The sequence below is a fragment of the Lipophrys pholis genome, assembly GCF_963383615.2.
Source record: "Lipophrys pholis genome assembly, chromosome: 20".
Taxonomy (NCBI): domain Eukaryota; kingdom Metazoa; phylum Chordata; class Actinopteri; order Blenniiformes; family Blenniidae; genus Lipophrys; species Lipophrys pholis.
This window is the reverse complement of record NC_137648.1, coordinates 14,091,980-14,108,693: the sequence shown is the minus strand read 5'-3', so window position 1 is coordinate 14,108,693 and position 16,714 is coordinate 14,091,980. Positions and strand designations below refer to the sequence as shown.

At 39.2% G+C, this 16,714-nt stretch overlaps 1 protein-coding gene across 5 annotated transcripts in view; it reads left to right on the top strand.

Moving 5' to 3' along the window:
* ralyl (RALY RNA binding protein like) overlaps positions 1-16,714 on the top strand; it is a 102,680-nt gene that overhangs the window by 36,366 nt on the left and 49,600 nt on the right. For all 5 annotated transcript variants that reach the window (XM_080489704.1, XM_080489705.1, XM_080489706.1 and 2 more), the window contains exon 2: positions 8,403-8,676. In XM_080489704.1, coding sequence (XP_080345830.1) covers positions 8,421-8,676 — 256 coding nt within the window. In that variant the 5' untranslated portion in view covers positions 8,403-8,420. The remainder of the gene's footprint in view (positions 1-8,402; positions 8,677-16,714) is intronic.

Here is a 16,714-nt window from a genome sequence, read left to right as displayed (position 1 = left end):
ATAGTGAGGAACAAACTTATTCTTACAGCAATTTTTCTCTCATTCTTTTCTAAGGTTAACGATCTTCAGCGTGAACAGTAGTCAGTTTTTATAGGGTTAAAATTAACAAGCCTGTTAATTTACTGCATGTAGTTTGTCTTCACAATGTTGTGTAACAAAAAACAATTCCAGCCAACATGCAAAGTCTGTTAGTGTAATCATTGCTTTGATTACCACAGTTATCACGTATGTTCCTGTTCGCACATGCAAATATACTGTATAAGCAGGGTGATAAAATAGATCATGTTATAAGTTTCCGTGGGACATTGAAACTCCAGATCTCCAACAAAATATAAATTAATGTTTAAAATTCAGGGGTGTGAGCACGCATGCAGCCGGCCTGGAAACAGTTAAGGGCAGAAAGGTTTATTTAAAGGTCATATTCAGTCTATAGCATGTACAACATACTCACATCATGTATACTTTGCACTGGTTTATTCTCAGTACTTTTATGCGAGTGCTTAGTTTCTCCACCACATCTCACATATAATCTGCATTCAGAATATCTCATATATGCGCATTAAACATAATGCTTTTTCTGTAATAAACCACAACATAAACAAGAAGGGAGAAACCTTGCGCCACATAATCTCTGTTGCTTGTATTTCACTGGTTTTACTAAACTGAAGATTTTTAGTTTTCTCATGACCATCCTATACGATGATGATGATATTTAGCTGCACACTGGATAGGAAGCTCTTACATATTCCATGGAGCTATGTGGTATAGTGGAGAGAAAGCTTTCAAATAATCATGCAGAGTGGATTTTATATCACCCCGCTGCTATTGTGGCCAATCAAATTGGATTAAGAGGAGACAGAGATCGATCTGTTCTGCACGCAACAGCTCACCATGCTTGACCAGATTAGTTTCAACAGCAGCATACAACCATACAAAAACCCCAAAATATCCACGCATTGAAACAGTCCTCCTGACCATCATAAGCAGTAGACTCCCTTTAGAAATCCCTTGTGTATTGTCCGATGTCTGCTTTAAACAGGAGATTTCCAGCTCACATTTTACCCAGCTCCCTGGTGCAGGTGAGCAAGGTCCAACTGAGGAATGACTCCATTTGCATGTTAGCTAATTGTATAGCTCTTCCAGCCCTTCTAATAGCCAATGAATTCCCCGGGGGAAGTTCGAAAAGAATAAAAACGGCTTGGGCTGCTGAACATATAGCCACCATTTGTAGTGAAATGAGATCAGCTGCAGGTAAGAAGAAAAGGGTCCTGTGTGAAAAGCTGTGGTAGTGAGGTTAGATAAGATTTATGAGGCGTATTGAATACTGCCTTTCTCTCCAGACCATGATCACTTGTGTAAAAAAAGGCCTTCTCCAGCATTACGTGAATAAATGGTGAAGGACTGGAAATATGTGTTATTGTCCACTGATAGGATCAAACTATGTAGATTTTGGGTGGAGTCAATGCAAATTGCAACTTCACATGGTAAACCTGCCCTACAAATATTACAGGATGGCTGTAAATCCCATGAACATGTGGAATGACACATATTTATATAGGTCGACTAACTCATTCATTAGGTATGGCACATTCTTTTCAGATAATTTACCTTTATTATATAGACTACACAATTGTTTACAACCATTTGGAGTGAATGCAAAAGGTCATTTCATCCCAAAACAACTGGGACTTTAGTTCCAGGTACGTCTCCTAACAGATATAAAAAGGTTCCTGTGACAAAATCTGTCTATGTTTCTACAATTTCCTGACATTATGAGGGTATTTTACAGGTTGTGCCATTTTTTATGATGCTTTATTGCATTATAAGCTTGTTGCCACTTCTCAAGCTTTACATGAAGTTAACTACGTGGTTCATGGGACAACTCAAAGATTTAATCTGTTTACCCAGTAACAGGCCAAAATTAGGACCTTGTGACAGTTGGGCGTGTCTCCAATGAAACGTGACAATGAAAAATCTGATGCCAAAACAACTTATCCTAACGTCCCTTAAAGTTTCTCCTGCATGGCTGAAAATCCTGAGGTTACCACTCTCAGGATTTCTCCTTGATTGTATCCACTGTTTATATGTTTGGGTTAAGTCTCAAGGTCTATGGCCACAGTGCAGAGTAGGAATATAGACTGACCATTAAACAGAGAGTTTTGGCCACAGTACATCTGTTGCGGTGGCCGGCCTCACAATCCCTCCCACTATCACTCCTGAACACCTCAAAAGAATTCTCCGCATGAGGCAGCTTTTCCCCCTGCCTACTTTGGTGAAAGAAGCTCTACATCCAGCGTCTCCAAACTCAGCTGGTAACTGCTCCATTGCACACTGGAGCAGTTCCTTCAACAGCCCAAAGAAGATGACATAATTCCCTTAAAGGAGAGATGCTACTTGTATAGTTTCCACATACTATGCCCTTCACACTTCGGCTAAGCACTGACATCCTGTCAATGTAATTATAAACAGCTGTGGGGACGAGCCGGATTCCAATACTCCCCTTTAACTGGGCAGGTATAATGTTTAATATACGGACACAGCTCTGCCTCGCACTAAATTCAATACTGACATAGAATGACCTTGTAAAATGAACAGGTAGCACATTTGTTGTTGGTAAAATGATCGTATCACTTTTTTTTTACACTTAGGTTGAGGATTATATCTTCAATTTACCAATTATTAGATGTTTTGGGCTCATACAGAGGTTAGCACAACAGCAAAAAAAAAAGCTCTTTCTCCTGTGTGGAGTTCGCATGTTCTCCATTAGTCTCGTCTAGGAAATGCTATAGGGAATTGAAGTGTGTCAATCCTTTTGTTATGTGCTTAATGCAATACGCTCCCACTCTGGCATTGATTGAAAAAATAATGATAAAATTGTTCACTAATAATAAAGGGAGTGTTGCAAAAGACTACATTACAAGATATAGAATAACCTTATTAATTTGTTTTTGATTGTTGTATTAGCCAACACATACCAGGTCAACAATAACAGCAGTGTCTATGTGTTGTCCATTCGATCATTACAAAAGAATAATATCCATGTTCTCGGTAAAAAGACGTCTCTGGTTTTTTTATTTAGCTTCTTCTTGATTGTAGCTGTCTGTGGTGTATTTCCCTATAGGTTATCTGATATAAACAAGAAATACTTCAGCTACGTGAGGTGGGACTACATTTGGGAATAAAACATCTCTTGACAATGTTTCTTCGATATTCTCACTAAACATAAATTATAAATGATATTCAAAGCCCTTTTCATTTAATTCATTATTGTACTCTCACGCACAAATTATGCCGTGAGCTCTGAGTTCTTCATAAGAACAACTTTACTCAGCTCGTCAAATAGACTTTGCTCTCTGCCTCTGAGTAACTTCTTTTCATTGGAAAAAAAATGCTCTTCATAATGAGTTGTGATAGCCATAAATAACCGGCTGTATAAATGTCCCATAGAGCAAAATTTATTTCACATTTACAAGACTTTACACACCCTTGGCTGGGAAAAATTAGAGTTGCCCTTCCTAGTTCCTTTTTATAGACTCTGTTTGCTGTGGCTGTCCTGCTGCATTGTGTATTTTGACTCATAAAGCCAAAGGGCAGCAGCTGATTGAAAATGTGGTAGAAATTAGGTTTAGGTGTCGCTGTCTCGGAGGGGTATAGTCATTTTTCATGATGCCGGTACAAGCATATACTGCAGTATCCTATATGACATTTAATTTGTTTATGCTCTATTCTGTTCATTTCGAATTGAATTGCAGTTGGGTTTCTTTTTAGCTTCACATTAGACAAGATGTTTTAGCTGCATTTTGTCCTTGCAGGGCAGAGTAGTTCCAGCCTCTGACCACAATTTACACACAAAACATGGGTGGCTGCACAACTGAGATACTCTGCAACCTTCTATAGAAATAGAGTCATTGATTTACAAATAGTTTCTTTTTTTTTCTCAGTTCTCCCTTTTACTTTCACAGTCAGACGGACAGACCAACTTAAGGACAAGCTACAAATGGGAGGAATACATGAAGCAATTATTCCCAATCCTGCAGTACACGGAGGCAATACCATTGGAAAAGGTGTATCAGGTTACGCTTCTCTGTTCTGTTTCAGTGAGCAGCTCCTCCAGCTTTTCCTCATCGTGTCAAGCTGCCTTGGCAACAATCAGAGCCGAGTGGCTGAGGCATGGCGAAGAGGAATGTACAGTGGTGGAGTGGTCGGAAATTACAAAAGGAATCAATTCAATGAGTTCCCTCCCTCCATGAGCAAATGCCTATAAATCAGGCAGGTGGCCGGACCCAAACAACAACCTTTTAAGATCCTGTCTACCGGGGCGCAATGCATTACAGAGCTCAGTGATACGCCTACTTCTGCACTAAATCCTTTTTTTCTTTTCTCCACTCAACCAACCCAACAATACTGCAGTGCTGTCAACCAAATGACCTTGGAGCCATTTCGCCCTGACGTTATCCATATTTCTTTAATGTTGGCATGCGATTGGGATTTTGTTTTGAAATGTATTCAAGGCAGAGCATGCAACAGCCAGAACTGCAAAGTGTTTCATTCCAGAAGGAGACATCCACCTTTAGAAAAATGTGACACCTATTTTGACACAACCACGCTGGCATGAAAGTGAAAATGAAGACTTATCTGTCTTCTGCTCTTAACTGACAAAAGGCAGTCCTGTAGAAGCTGTAATCATTTTTTAAAAGTGGGCTTTGAGCACCAGGTCATCATTTTTCCACTAAAAGCAGGTTGCCGACTGCATTTCTAGGATGAAGCTCCTCTTTTGTGTTTTTTTCGATAACAAATGTCAAGCCCTCGAAAACAATTATTTTGCCAATTACGTTCCCAGTGCCTATCACTTCCTGTGCTTCTCGCCCATGTTTTCTCTCGTGACACTATCTTCTCCCAGGATGAGAAGCTTAATAGAGGTTGTAAATATCCTAAAAGGCAAGGTCAGCAGGAAAACTACTGATGGAATAAATTAGTGTCCCATTCCAAAGAAAACAACACAAAAGACAACATGAAATATATCAGTAAGAAGCTGTAAGATGGATCTGTGACCAGTCCCCACACCTGATTTATCTGACAAGCAGAGGAAATGTAATGCTTCTTCCTTCATTTCTCATGTTCCCAGTGTCCTGACCACGAGCATCAATACGGGCTGGGTGTCACACGAAGGATTTAAACTCCGGTTAGATGGTCATTGTGGTGCTCATTTGTGTTAGCACATGTATGTCTTTGTGCCTGTGCCCCATTCATTTTCAGTGTCTTCAGCTGATAAATGTCAAGGCCACTTGAAAGATGGCGAGCAGCAATTTATTCCTTCACACACCCACATGGAGAAAGAACACAGTGATGCGGAACTGTAAACACGATTCGTAACGCACCCAGAGAGGGTTTGGAAGCGTCAACAGTCAAAGAAATGAGCCTCGGACTTTTATACACTGAAAACATGGGTTGCAAAGAGTGAACGAGCAGTGGGATACTTACTGTGGTCTCTGGCTCAAGTGTAATGGATGCCCAAAAGAGAATATCTCCTCTGTAAATGACATGGCTGCTCCAGTTTCCTGGATGACTGGGTAGCTTTCTCCTTCATCTTCTGTTGGTTCAGAAGGGAGCAACCGCGGGGCAGAGTTTAGTCATCATTCAGTTTGTGAATTACATCCTGTCACTGTATTCTCGACATAATCTCATGCCATGTAATTTGTTGAACAAACCCATTACAGTACAGCACTTCAGACACACACACACACACATACCAAAAAAAAATAAATTATGTAATTGGGAAGAGACTGAGGCAACAGTGTGGCTGTGCTGTAGGAGTCTGCAGCTTCTTGCACTGCAAAATTACATTGGAAGAAGACTCCCAGTGCGAGAACGTGTTTGTGTGTTTCTGAGTATGTGTGTATGTTCCTGCACAATAGTCCAACAACATCAATGTTACCTTGGTTACTAATCCTATTTACTGAGGATTGGATCCATTATTCAGGTTCTTCGACTCAAAGCTGAATAGTTGTTATCACTGTGTGTCAGGGACAGAGACTAAGAACAGGAAAATATTAAATATTCAGTGTTTTCTTCGTGATATTTCACAGTATTTAATGCACTAAGTGTAATCCATTTAGGAATATAAATTGTATTTCAAGCTTGGATTTTTACCGCTCTAGATACAAAACAATGGGCTTGTATTACAGAGAAAATCAAGCAAAAAAGGTCATGCAAAGTATGTGGAATATATCTTTTTATCCCTCTGTCGATCAGCTTCATGATAACTGTAATTAAATATTCATTCATGAGTGTGCATCCTTTCCTTGGGTAGTCATAACGTCCCTGATGTTACAGCCAATCATCTTACCTAAAAAAAAAAAAAAATGAAGAAAAAAACTAACATCCAAGCTATGAAAAGGTCACTTGGAAATAATTGCAGGGGAAGATACAAAAGCAAAGGATAATGTATGCTGATAACTTGACAGCATAAAAAAAAAAGTCTGAATAAGACTGTAACACGAATTACAGCCCACGCATTCGGTGATCAGTGAAACGACACACAAAGCATTAGGGAAGCAACAATATGTGTATTGAGATAGCAAAGCGTCGCGACTGACAGCTACTGTATTTGTTTTCTCACAAAGCAGAGCAAACTGCTGCGACATCCACATATTGTTGCTCTTTCTAATGCTCCTACGAGCCATCCAGCGGTAGCATTTCAACCATGCCAAATGAGGCTTAGGGAAGCAGTTGACTGGTCAGTGAACTTGGACACCGTATTCACTGCATAAACTAAGGTAAACCTTCAACAATTAAAGTCTTTATGGAGAAAATCGATGTATACTGTGTGTGTATTTCTGATGGACAGGCTTAAAAAAAGAACTAAGAATATTTTTCACAGTGCCCCAGTGTGTTTTTTTGCATTTTTTTTAAGAAATGTAAAAAAAAAAGAAAAGAAACTCATGGCAAGGCTTTTTTTTTTTTTTTCTATAGAGTACGATTCAAACACAAGGCAATTCACAGTGCTTTACAAAGAAATTAAAGAAACACAGAAAAGCCTCACAAAGAAAAAAAATATATTAATAAAAAAAACATTAAAGCTTTAAAAGAAATACAATAAAACAAATAATGAAGAATCTTGATCTCCAGATCTTTGTGCTATCCCACAACCACTGATCATACGTTCCACTTTTGGACCACGAAGAACCAAAATCAAACCTACGTCAGCAAACGGCTCACTGGTTAGGTCTTTACCATTAAATCTTCATTAACAGAATGATAATCTCACTTTTGGAATCTTGCACGTTTGCGACCGGCATCCCCAGAAAGTCATTGTGCACTCGTTCAAAACGTTCACTTCACGTAATAACCGCCACAGCCTACTTCCTGTATCCAGAACAACCCGCTGCTCAACTGAAATGAGAAAATACTTTCCTGATGATGCACTTTGTCACTATTATTGTTATTTCACTTTCAAATTAATTTAAAAGCCATTTTCGAGATATAGAGTTCTCCACACATACATAGCTACACAAGCTAGCCCCAAAGTTAGCATTACCTTATATGCTAACGGCTTAGGGTTAGCATTAAGGTAAGGTTAGCATTACCTTAATGCAGCAAATAGGCTTAATGACAGTTTTTGTGGCCTAAAAAATATTACCAAAACAATGAATAATACATATATGGCTAAAGTATGAACTGTAGCATCGTGCTAACATATTTCCAGGTATTTTTATTAGCTTCTGCAATTAAGCCACAATGTCACTTTTTATTTATTCAAAATTTTCTTATTCATTCCATCACATACATAACCAATATCCACATACAGACACACACACACACACACACACACACACACACACACACACACACACACACACACAGCTTATTATAGCTTGAATATAGTTATTCAATATAATCTATGTTTAAGTATACCCACACATACTTATCAATATAAGTACTCACACATACCTCATATATCTGATTAACATGCCTGAAAAGAGGTAAGAAGAAGTAAACGTATCAAATCCTACCCCTTCTCCAATATGTATAATCATCTTTTTGTATTTTCTGTATTTATGATATTGAATTGGTCATCAGCCCAACACATGCCCCTTGTTAGCATCCTTAGTATCAGTTCATGTCCAACATTCAGAAATAATACTGCTATTGAGCTGATAGCACCACAAATTCATGAACACGTGAAATGAGGTGTCAATAAGGTAAGTGTCAGGTAAAAGTGGCATTCATAAAGAAAAGTAAATTAGTCACAATATACGACATTTTTAAAATGCCCATTATGTCTGTTCAATACCAAACACATTGGGGCTTTGTATTTCCTTTAGGAGACAATTAGCTGGAGTTGGCCCGTCCAACCTCTAAAGCTCCCCCCCCCCCCTCCCCCCCCTTTGTCCGTGTCACAGGAGGGCCACTGGAGGAGAATGACTGGTAAAACCCAGACCAGCAACGTGACCAACAAGAATGACCCTCGTTCCCTCAACTCCAGAGTCTTTATCGGCAACCTCAACACAGCCCTCGTCAAGAAGACTGACATAGAGGTCATCTTTGCCAAGTACGGAAAGATTGTGGGTTGCTCCGTGCACAAGGGTTACGCCTTTGTACAGTACATAAACGAAAGGAACGCCCGAGCCGCTGTGGCGGGAGAGAATTCCCGCATCATCGCCGGACAGCCTCTCGGTGAGTACTCTTCACTTCGTCTTCTCCTCTGGGAAGTATTTCTGCATCACTGGCTCGCATTGCAAATGTCATTAGGAACTTATGAGGGGCAAGTAAGATGCAAGCTGCACTGCACTTCACAAAACTTTCTCCTTGAAATACAGAATGTTTTGTTAAGCCTGATCTTTGCTGCGGGAATGGATTGTCTCTCATGGGAACACAAAATGCCTCCGGCATCTCTGAGACTTTTAGTTTAGAACATCCCTTGGCTCCTAAATGCTGAAGTGTCTGTGTTTGTTGTCACACTGTCTTGGAGAAGAATCTCAGCAGAATCCTTGAACTGATCCGCTCGTAGATGTGAGCGCAGTTTGATTTTAACAGTTACTAAGCAGCAACTTGCAGAAAGTATGCCAAAGTTCTTGTGACATATTATTTACAGCCAAACGGAATGTTTTAAGTAGCATGGGATGCAGCTGCAATGTGCTGTGCAAGCATTGATTTTCTACTGTGCTTACACTTTGTAGTGAGTTGTTTATGTGGCTGCTTTTAAAAAAGTTTTTGTTTTATTCACACTTGTTTTGCTCATGACCAGGAGGCACAATATTTGAGATATTGAAAGATTTGAAATTTTCTAGACAATGTGAGAAAATTTTGAGAAGCATTCTGGGGGGAAAAAACAAAAAACAAACGTGCATTTTGAGTTAATGCCCAGAAGCAAACAAAGCTGCCATTTAGGTTTGAATGTAGAATTACTTGTGTTTGTGAAGGCCGTTGTCTCGGGCCTTATCTTGATGAAACATTTTGTAAAGACTTGGGGTGAAATACAAAGAAACATCACGGCAGATTCCAAGATACCACCAGCACATTTTGAAATTATGCGGACTGCATACTCCCACCTATAGGGAGGAAACCTTCTGATTAAATGATTCAATTTTAGCATTCCAACTTAGGAGCTCACTGGTAAGTGAACAAAAATCAGTATTAGACACAGCTGTTAACTTTTAATTGAAGTGAGTTTTTCTTTTTAATGTTTTGGTGGGGGTGGTAGTGTTTTGGGAGGGATACAAACAAATACAGAAACACACATGTACACACTTTCAAACATTAGCTATTAGTAAGTTATTTCAAGCCTTGTTTTTACTATTGAGACTGAAACACCCTTACATGCCATACATACCAGTTTAAAGAGTAAACTAACCAAAAAACCCAATTTAATATTTCTACTTGCCGTGGCTTCTCTCTTTTGTTAAAATTATGTATTTAAAAAATTCAAAAAAAAAATGTTAGGGGGGCTTCGATTCAATAATAATAAGCACAAAATTTTTGATTTTTTTTTTCTTCTTTTTTTTTCCATCGATTAAATATTCTGAGTTCAAAAAATTAATTTAATCCAAATAATGAAACTCTTTAGTGGGAATGCTAAAATCCATAAACTCTGCTTAAACACCAGACCAACTGGGGCCGATCAGTTCTCTTTTTCCTGAGCCACATAAATGATCCATCTTGAAATATAAAATCTTAACATTACAATTACCAGACTAATACAATTCTTACATAAATAACTACATAATATCTGATGACACTAACATTATCTTTATAAATTGTGAACTGGGTTTCTGTACATTTCATAATATTGTGTGTTATTTGCAAAAAAAGAAAGTGAATGTTGAAGGACTATGCATGTATATCTTTTCAAAAAGAAACCAGATGTCACTGGCATTAGTTAAATTTTTTTTTATTATAAGAAGTCATGATCTGAAACAATGATTGCAATCAAAAGTATAGTTGAACTCAAGCTGGTCGGTAATCCGTAACAAGTCAAAGACAATTTGAGAGAGGTGGAAGTAACGTTTTAATGCTCAGCAAGAATTTAAAGGTGTGTGTGTCATGCCATCAAGCTCAAATTGTCTGAGTCATCGATATGAAATGTTTAGAAATGACGGTATGTTGTGGAAGCAAAGACAAACGTTATTTATGATTACGTCAGTCTTGCGCCGCTGCTCTGACACCATCCCTCTCTGCTCTACAGCAGATCTGATATCGTATGGTCCACATACTTTTATTTCATTTTCAAGGTGCCCACATTATATTTTTTGGGATGAATGTTTGTGCTTGCAGACAAATCTTTACTCTTTTTACTGTGTTTACCAGCAGAGCTGTCAAGTTGTAACAAAATGCAAAAAACTAAAAAATGTGCAAGAACCAACAAAAGAAAAACCAACATTGATGCGCATGAGAAGAAATCACTGTGTTCATTCAATCATTCATTCAAACAGTAACACATTAGTTTTCATGAAGAGATATTTGACCGGTTTGGAGAATTAAGTTATTGCTCTGCCCTCCAAAGCAATCCTGTTTTTAATGTGACATCTCTGGAAATTTACCTTCGCCAGCTGAGAGGAGAGAAATATATTACTTTCCCAAAAGAAAACAGTCTGCGGGCCTTGAGGTGACAAACACTGCAGGTGTTTTTTTTTTAACATGTCAACATTGCAACATGGGGGTCAGAGAGAAAATAAAGTAAAAAATGTCAATATAAACCAAATGACGAGACCAGTGCTTGTGATTGACTGACTTTTCAAATCAGTCTGAACTGCATATCCAAGTGGATGTGTGGCTGTAATATTTCCTACATATTTTGATCTCAGCGCTCCCACTGAGGAAGTAGTGGAGAGTGAATCTAGGACACGCAGACTTTGAACCAGGAGGAAATGTTGTATATGTGGACGCTTGGATGACTGAATGGATCCGTCGGGCTCTTCCATATTTGCTGTGTCACCCAAACAGAGGCCTGCAAATATCACTGTGTGACAGAACAGTGAATATTTTGAGATTTGATTTTTCACTCATCACCGACAGCGATACATGGTGGATATTTAATTATGTATCATATTGCTGCAGAGAATGTACGGACTTGATATTTGGCGTCAGAACTCCGATGACATCCCTTCCTCCATGAGACAGAGAGTGACATTAATAACTTCATCGTCAAGGGAACGCGGACTGTGAGCCTGCAGGTTGACAGTGGAGGGTGGCATATTAGGCTGCAGTTTATTGCTTCAATTAGCTCCTCGTCGTCCACCATTATGATCTGACATTTAAAAATCTGCTATGCAAGAAGTTGGAGTTTCCTCAATTCAATATTGTGCTGCATCTCCTCTGCATTAACTGGACACACCGATCTAAACAGACCTGAGATTTCAGATGCGAGAAGATATAGCACCATTCAAATGCCGATTTTATATCCATTGAAGTGTCTAACATTTTCCTTTTCACACCTTTTCTACATGGAGACAAAACACGAATCGCAATTAATAATGATGTTTTTCTTGTGTGATTAATGGAAGCTTGAGTGCTTTGGTACTTGAGGTCACTCAGTTTGATAGTATGGGTTTTGCAATCAGCGAATAAGCAGAAAAAACAAATCAGTTATTAAAATATATTTTCAACCAGGTCCGCCGGTGGACAGAGCCAAACCCTTACCGGACACTTTGCCATATCTATAATAAGAGTGTCTGAGATTTATTTGCAACTTTGCTGTAGAATCATTTTACTCTCTTCACGTGTGATTGCTTGTTTTTGGTTGAGAAAGCAAACATAATTGAAAGTGCTCCAGAGTTCATTCCGCACCAACCTCGAAATGAAGCAATCCTGCCCACACTGCTAACACTCAATCTACAAGTCATGTGGCAGGAGTACACTGAGAGATACGACCTTAATTGACAATTAGGGTTCCCCCTCAGTCTCATCTTGCCAAGCTGATGTTTTTCATATTAACATGGCCGAGAAATGAATCAGCAACATAATTCAGAGTTTGGGAATGACCAATGCAAAGAATCAGGTTTCTTGTTTGAAAACGCTTCATTGAAGTGATATCACCTGCAACTTGGTTGCACATCAGTTTTACTAGTGATATCATATTTTGTTTTTGTTATTGAAGAAGCATCACTCAAATATCTTGCTGTTTTTGCCATTGTCGGTTACTCTTACATTGATCTTCCGCCTCCTGTGGGAAATATAGCAAAAGCAGTGAAACCATTGAAAAGCATGCTTTTAGGGCAGCAGCAGAATAATGAATAATGATCATTCTTCCACTGACCAAATCCAGTTCAGATGCAGTGGTTGTGAAGACACTGTATTTCATAATGTTGAGTGTATTCTTTGAGTTTAGCTTTTCATATGTGCGTCATCTATTTTTCTGGCTTTGAGATGCACAAAAACTGGGAGTACGCCACTCTTGCAGGGTCTGACCAACCTGGGACGAATGTGAGACCCAGAATGTAGGATCCCACACTTGGTTTAGATATATTTGAGAATTAAGATATGCTTTTAACGGTGAAAGTTTGGGTTGTGTGTGTATGTGCGTGCGTGTGCATGCATGCTTATGGATGAAATAAAGCTGATGAACAAATTAAAAGCAACTCTATAACAGCACAGCTGGCGGCACCTTCCTCGCCTTGCCGCCGAATGAAAAATGGATGCTTCATTACCCTATCAAATGTGAATAGGAGTTCATGAGATCATATCTAGGTTTTCTGAGCACAGCAATCATTACTAAATAACAGTACGTGTGGTGCTATTCTGAATGGTGGCCTTTGTCGCTCGGCAATTCAGAGTTAGAAGCTTGAAGACATTTCTCTAAAAGCACTTCAAGAGCACAGATGTTGAATTTTAAATCAAAGCAGAGATGAAAAAATTCTCCTCTGTCACTCTTTCTGTGGTGCCAAAACATTTTAAACATGCCTCAATAAACAGGATAAATCCAAGAGACCTGCAGCGCTAACATGTGAGGACAGATCTAATTACATAACTAACTGGCCAAAATCAAATCTAGAATTAGAAGAAATCAGTCATTATTCTGATGAAAATGTCTTGCACCTGTGTTTTAACTGTGAACTGGGCTCCTGCATCCCATCTGGTGGGATAATAACTGTAATTATCACTTAAAATTAAGCTCAGCATTTAGAAAGTGGGTGTGATATGCCTAAGAATATCTCAGAGTAGCCAGAGCATATTTTTTTTTCTATATCTTCTCATGATGCTATCGCATAGAAAACCATGGAGTGTTCTAATGAAACTGTAAAAACGTGTATATGCTTGTGTATTAACAGTCATTAAATAAGAGTTCATTCTTTGCCAGCTTTATCAAAACACTTTGAGGCCTTTTTGTTTCACCTGTTTTTGGGTTCATGAAACTTCTGGAGTAGACTAATGGGCTCATTAGCTGCTTTTATCAGCTTGTTAATTAATTGTGTCCTTCTCTTGCTTGGTGCCAAACCTGTACCATAGTGTACAGTTGTTTTCACTCAATACAGAAGCCCACTGTTAGGTAAGACAGGTCAGGTGTGGGCACAGACAAAAAAACAGAAACTGTAACTGCTTGTAAGCTTAAACTGAGTAAACAAGAATTGCAATCCGTTTAACTGTCAATGTCAACACTGTATATTTTAAAATATTTTCATTAGTTGTCCTCGAGTGGGTTGCAAACACTTTTAATGTGGTTGTAACCACGAGAGCTGAGAAATCTGGCAATACAATACACAGGACTGGGGTGAAAATTCAATTTATGACAATACTTTATCTTGCAATACTAAAGAATATATTGATATTTTCCTATTTTTTAACTCTTGCTTTGGTAAACGTTTAATCTTATGCTTGAAACTACTGTTACACAGAATTATCTTTCAACATGAACAGAGAGAGAGTTGATTCAATATCTCGTTTTTTTCAATGCCAAAGTTATTCATCAAACAGCCAACAGTAGCCTACCACAATTGTGCAACTCAAACAAAGAAAATCAAACATCTTTATCCAATACAAATAAAGGGAGGAAGTGGGTGAAACCGTATACGAGGCTGAGTCACGCTGCAAGTGGCACTACATCGAGGTGGCAAGAAGACAACGGCCAGATTAGAGAAAATTTTCATTTATTTAACTATCAATTAGAAATTGTCAAAGCATATCCCTGGGAATTGTTCAAACCTGGAGTATATTAACTAAGTGGCTCAGTGCCGCCCGTCCTGGAGTCCAGAAAACACTTTGGGGGACTGCAGGGATTTCCAATGGGGCCTGAGGCTTTCCCTGTTCTGACGTTGTCAAAAGTAGATTTGCACATGAAGCATCACACAGAGAAAGTGATAATAAGTTCAATCGCTCCTCGGTGGCATAGTCACATTGATAGTAAATATTTCTCTGTGTCTCTGTTGTGTAGTTGTTGTGCGCTCCATCCCCTCTGGCTAAAAGCTGACTGGGAAATTCCTTGTGACTCACAGTGACATTATGATTGAAGGCATCATGAACTCCTTTCTCTCTTCACCCTCTGAGATCTATCCCCACACTATTCACTGGACTCGGTGGGCCTCCACAAACACAGTGAATGACAGATATTTCGCCCTGAGCTGTCCCAGCATTCCTTGAGCCTCCAGATCATGTTGATGTTGACTTTCAGAGTCTGTACAGTACACAGACTGCCTGTGGCCACTGTTCCATCTATGTATAGTAGTTGAAATTAAACTGAGGTTGTTGGTTTTTTTTTTTATAAATTTCCACAGATTTTATGAAAATGCATTTGCATAAGATCTCTTTGACGTGTTCTCTTGAAATGAGTCATAGCTCTTCATATGGTACCATGAGCATCTGTCCTCCTTGTTTTTCTCATTCAGAATGCTGGATTCTTTCAACTTTGTCCTGATGTGGCACTGTGTGCTTGTGTGTGCGCGTCTGCCTTGAGGCAACACATGTGATTGACAGGCGGTGATTGAAGCCCTGATGGAGAAGGACAATGATAGAATAACATCCTATACTAAGAGAGGCAACGTATGAAGATACAAGCTGCTTTACAACCTGAGAGCAGAGGAGAGGAAGAGCACAGCAGAGACAGGCAGGCAGCAGAGAGAGGGCAAACTAACAACATCTCTGGAGAGTCTGTCTGGTAGCGAGTACACCTGATAATCTTCTTTCTCTTGACCCTCCATGTCGAGATCTGCATTCACGTCTACCTGGAAGTTTCATGGTGAAGGTCCATCCCATTACAATATTAATGACCACACTGAAGGATAATGTGTGATGGATCACCAATCATACCGCCTCCAAATGGCATTGGCAAGAGTTAGGCACATAAATAATAAAGTGATTTAGATGCAAAATCCATCCTAAGCGGATTACAAAGGCAGTGGCACTGCAATCAATCGTCATTTTGGGCCAACATGATGCATAGCAAGCAGCACAGGACACAGAAAGTAAACTATACTGGAAAGAAGGAGAGGAATGAGCAGGGACAGGAGTGATGAGGATGCGTAAGGAGAACCGCTTCAAGTGTGGCCACAAACACTCTTATCTGAGTAACATGACATATGTTTTGGTCCATTTTGATGTTAAGTGTTGGATGAAGGTGTTCATAAAGTGATGCTGTCACAACCACAAGAACATCAAAGATTAAAAAAAAACAAAAAAATGTTTTAATCACAGCAGAAATTACAGAGCGATCATAACTTAGGCAGGGAATCCAGTTAGGTGAGAATCTGGAATTTGCTTTCTGAAATGTTATTTTTCTCTCTATGCTGCTCATGCATGGAACATAATTTGAGCCAGGTACGTTTTCAAGTGTTATTGGGATCTTGGATAAGATATGAGCTATGGTATTTTCACCATAATAGTGTGAAGCCACTTGACTACTCCAATTCAAATGCTTTGTGCTCTGTCATTTTTTTTTGTCAGTTTGGCAGACTGATTCATTGATTGGTGTATCTGCAATCAGCCTGGATTTAGAAGGCAATTTCCATACAGACAATGTAGCACAAAGTGCCTTATCCGATTTCAAAAGAGTCCCGCTCAAAAATCCAGTAGCTGAGCACAGATCAACCAAGTGAAGGACCATGGTGCGACCCGAGGGACCAACGCTGAACACGAGCAGGCAGAGGAATCCACACCACTGCTTCAGGGCTGTGATATGGACCCCTGCACTTCGCCTGGTCATAGTGGGCAGCACCGCCAGGACTGGACCCAACTGAGGAAACGCTGAAGACTTACATATAAAATGGAAGAGTAAAATAGTAACATG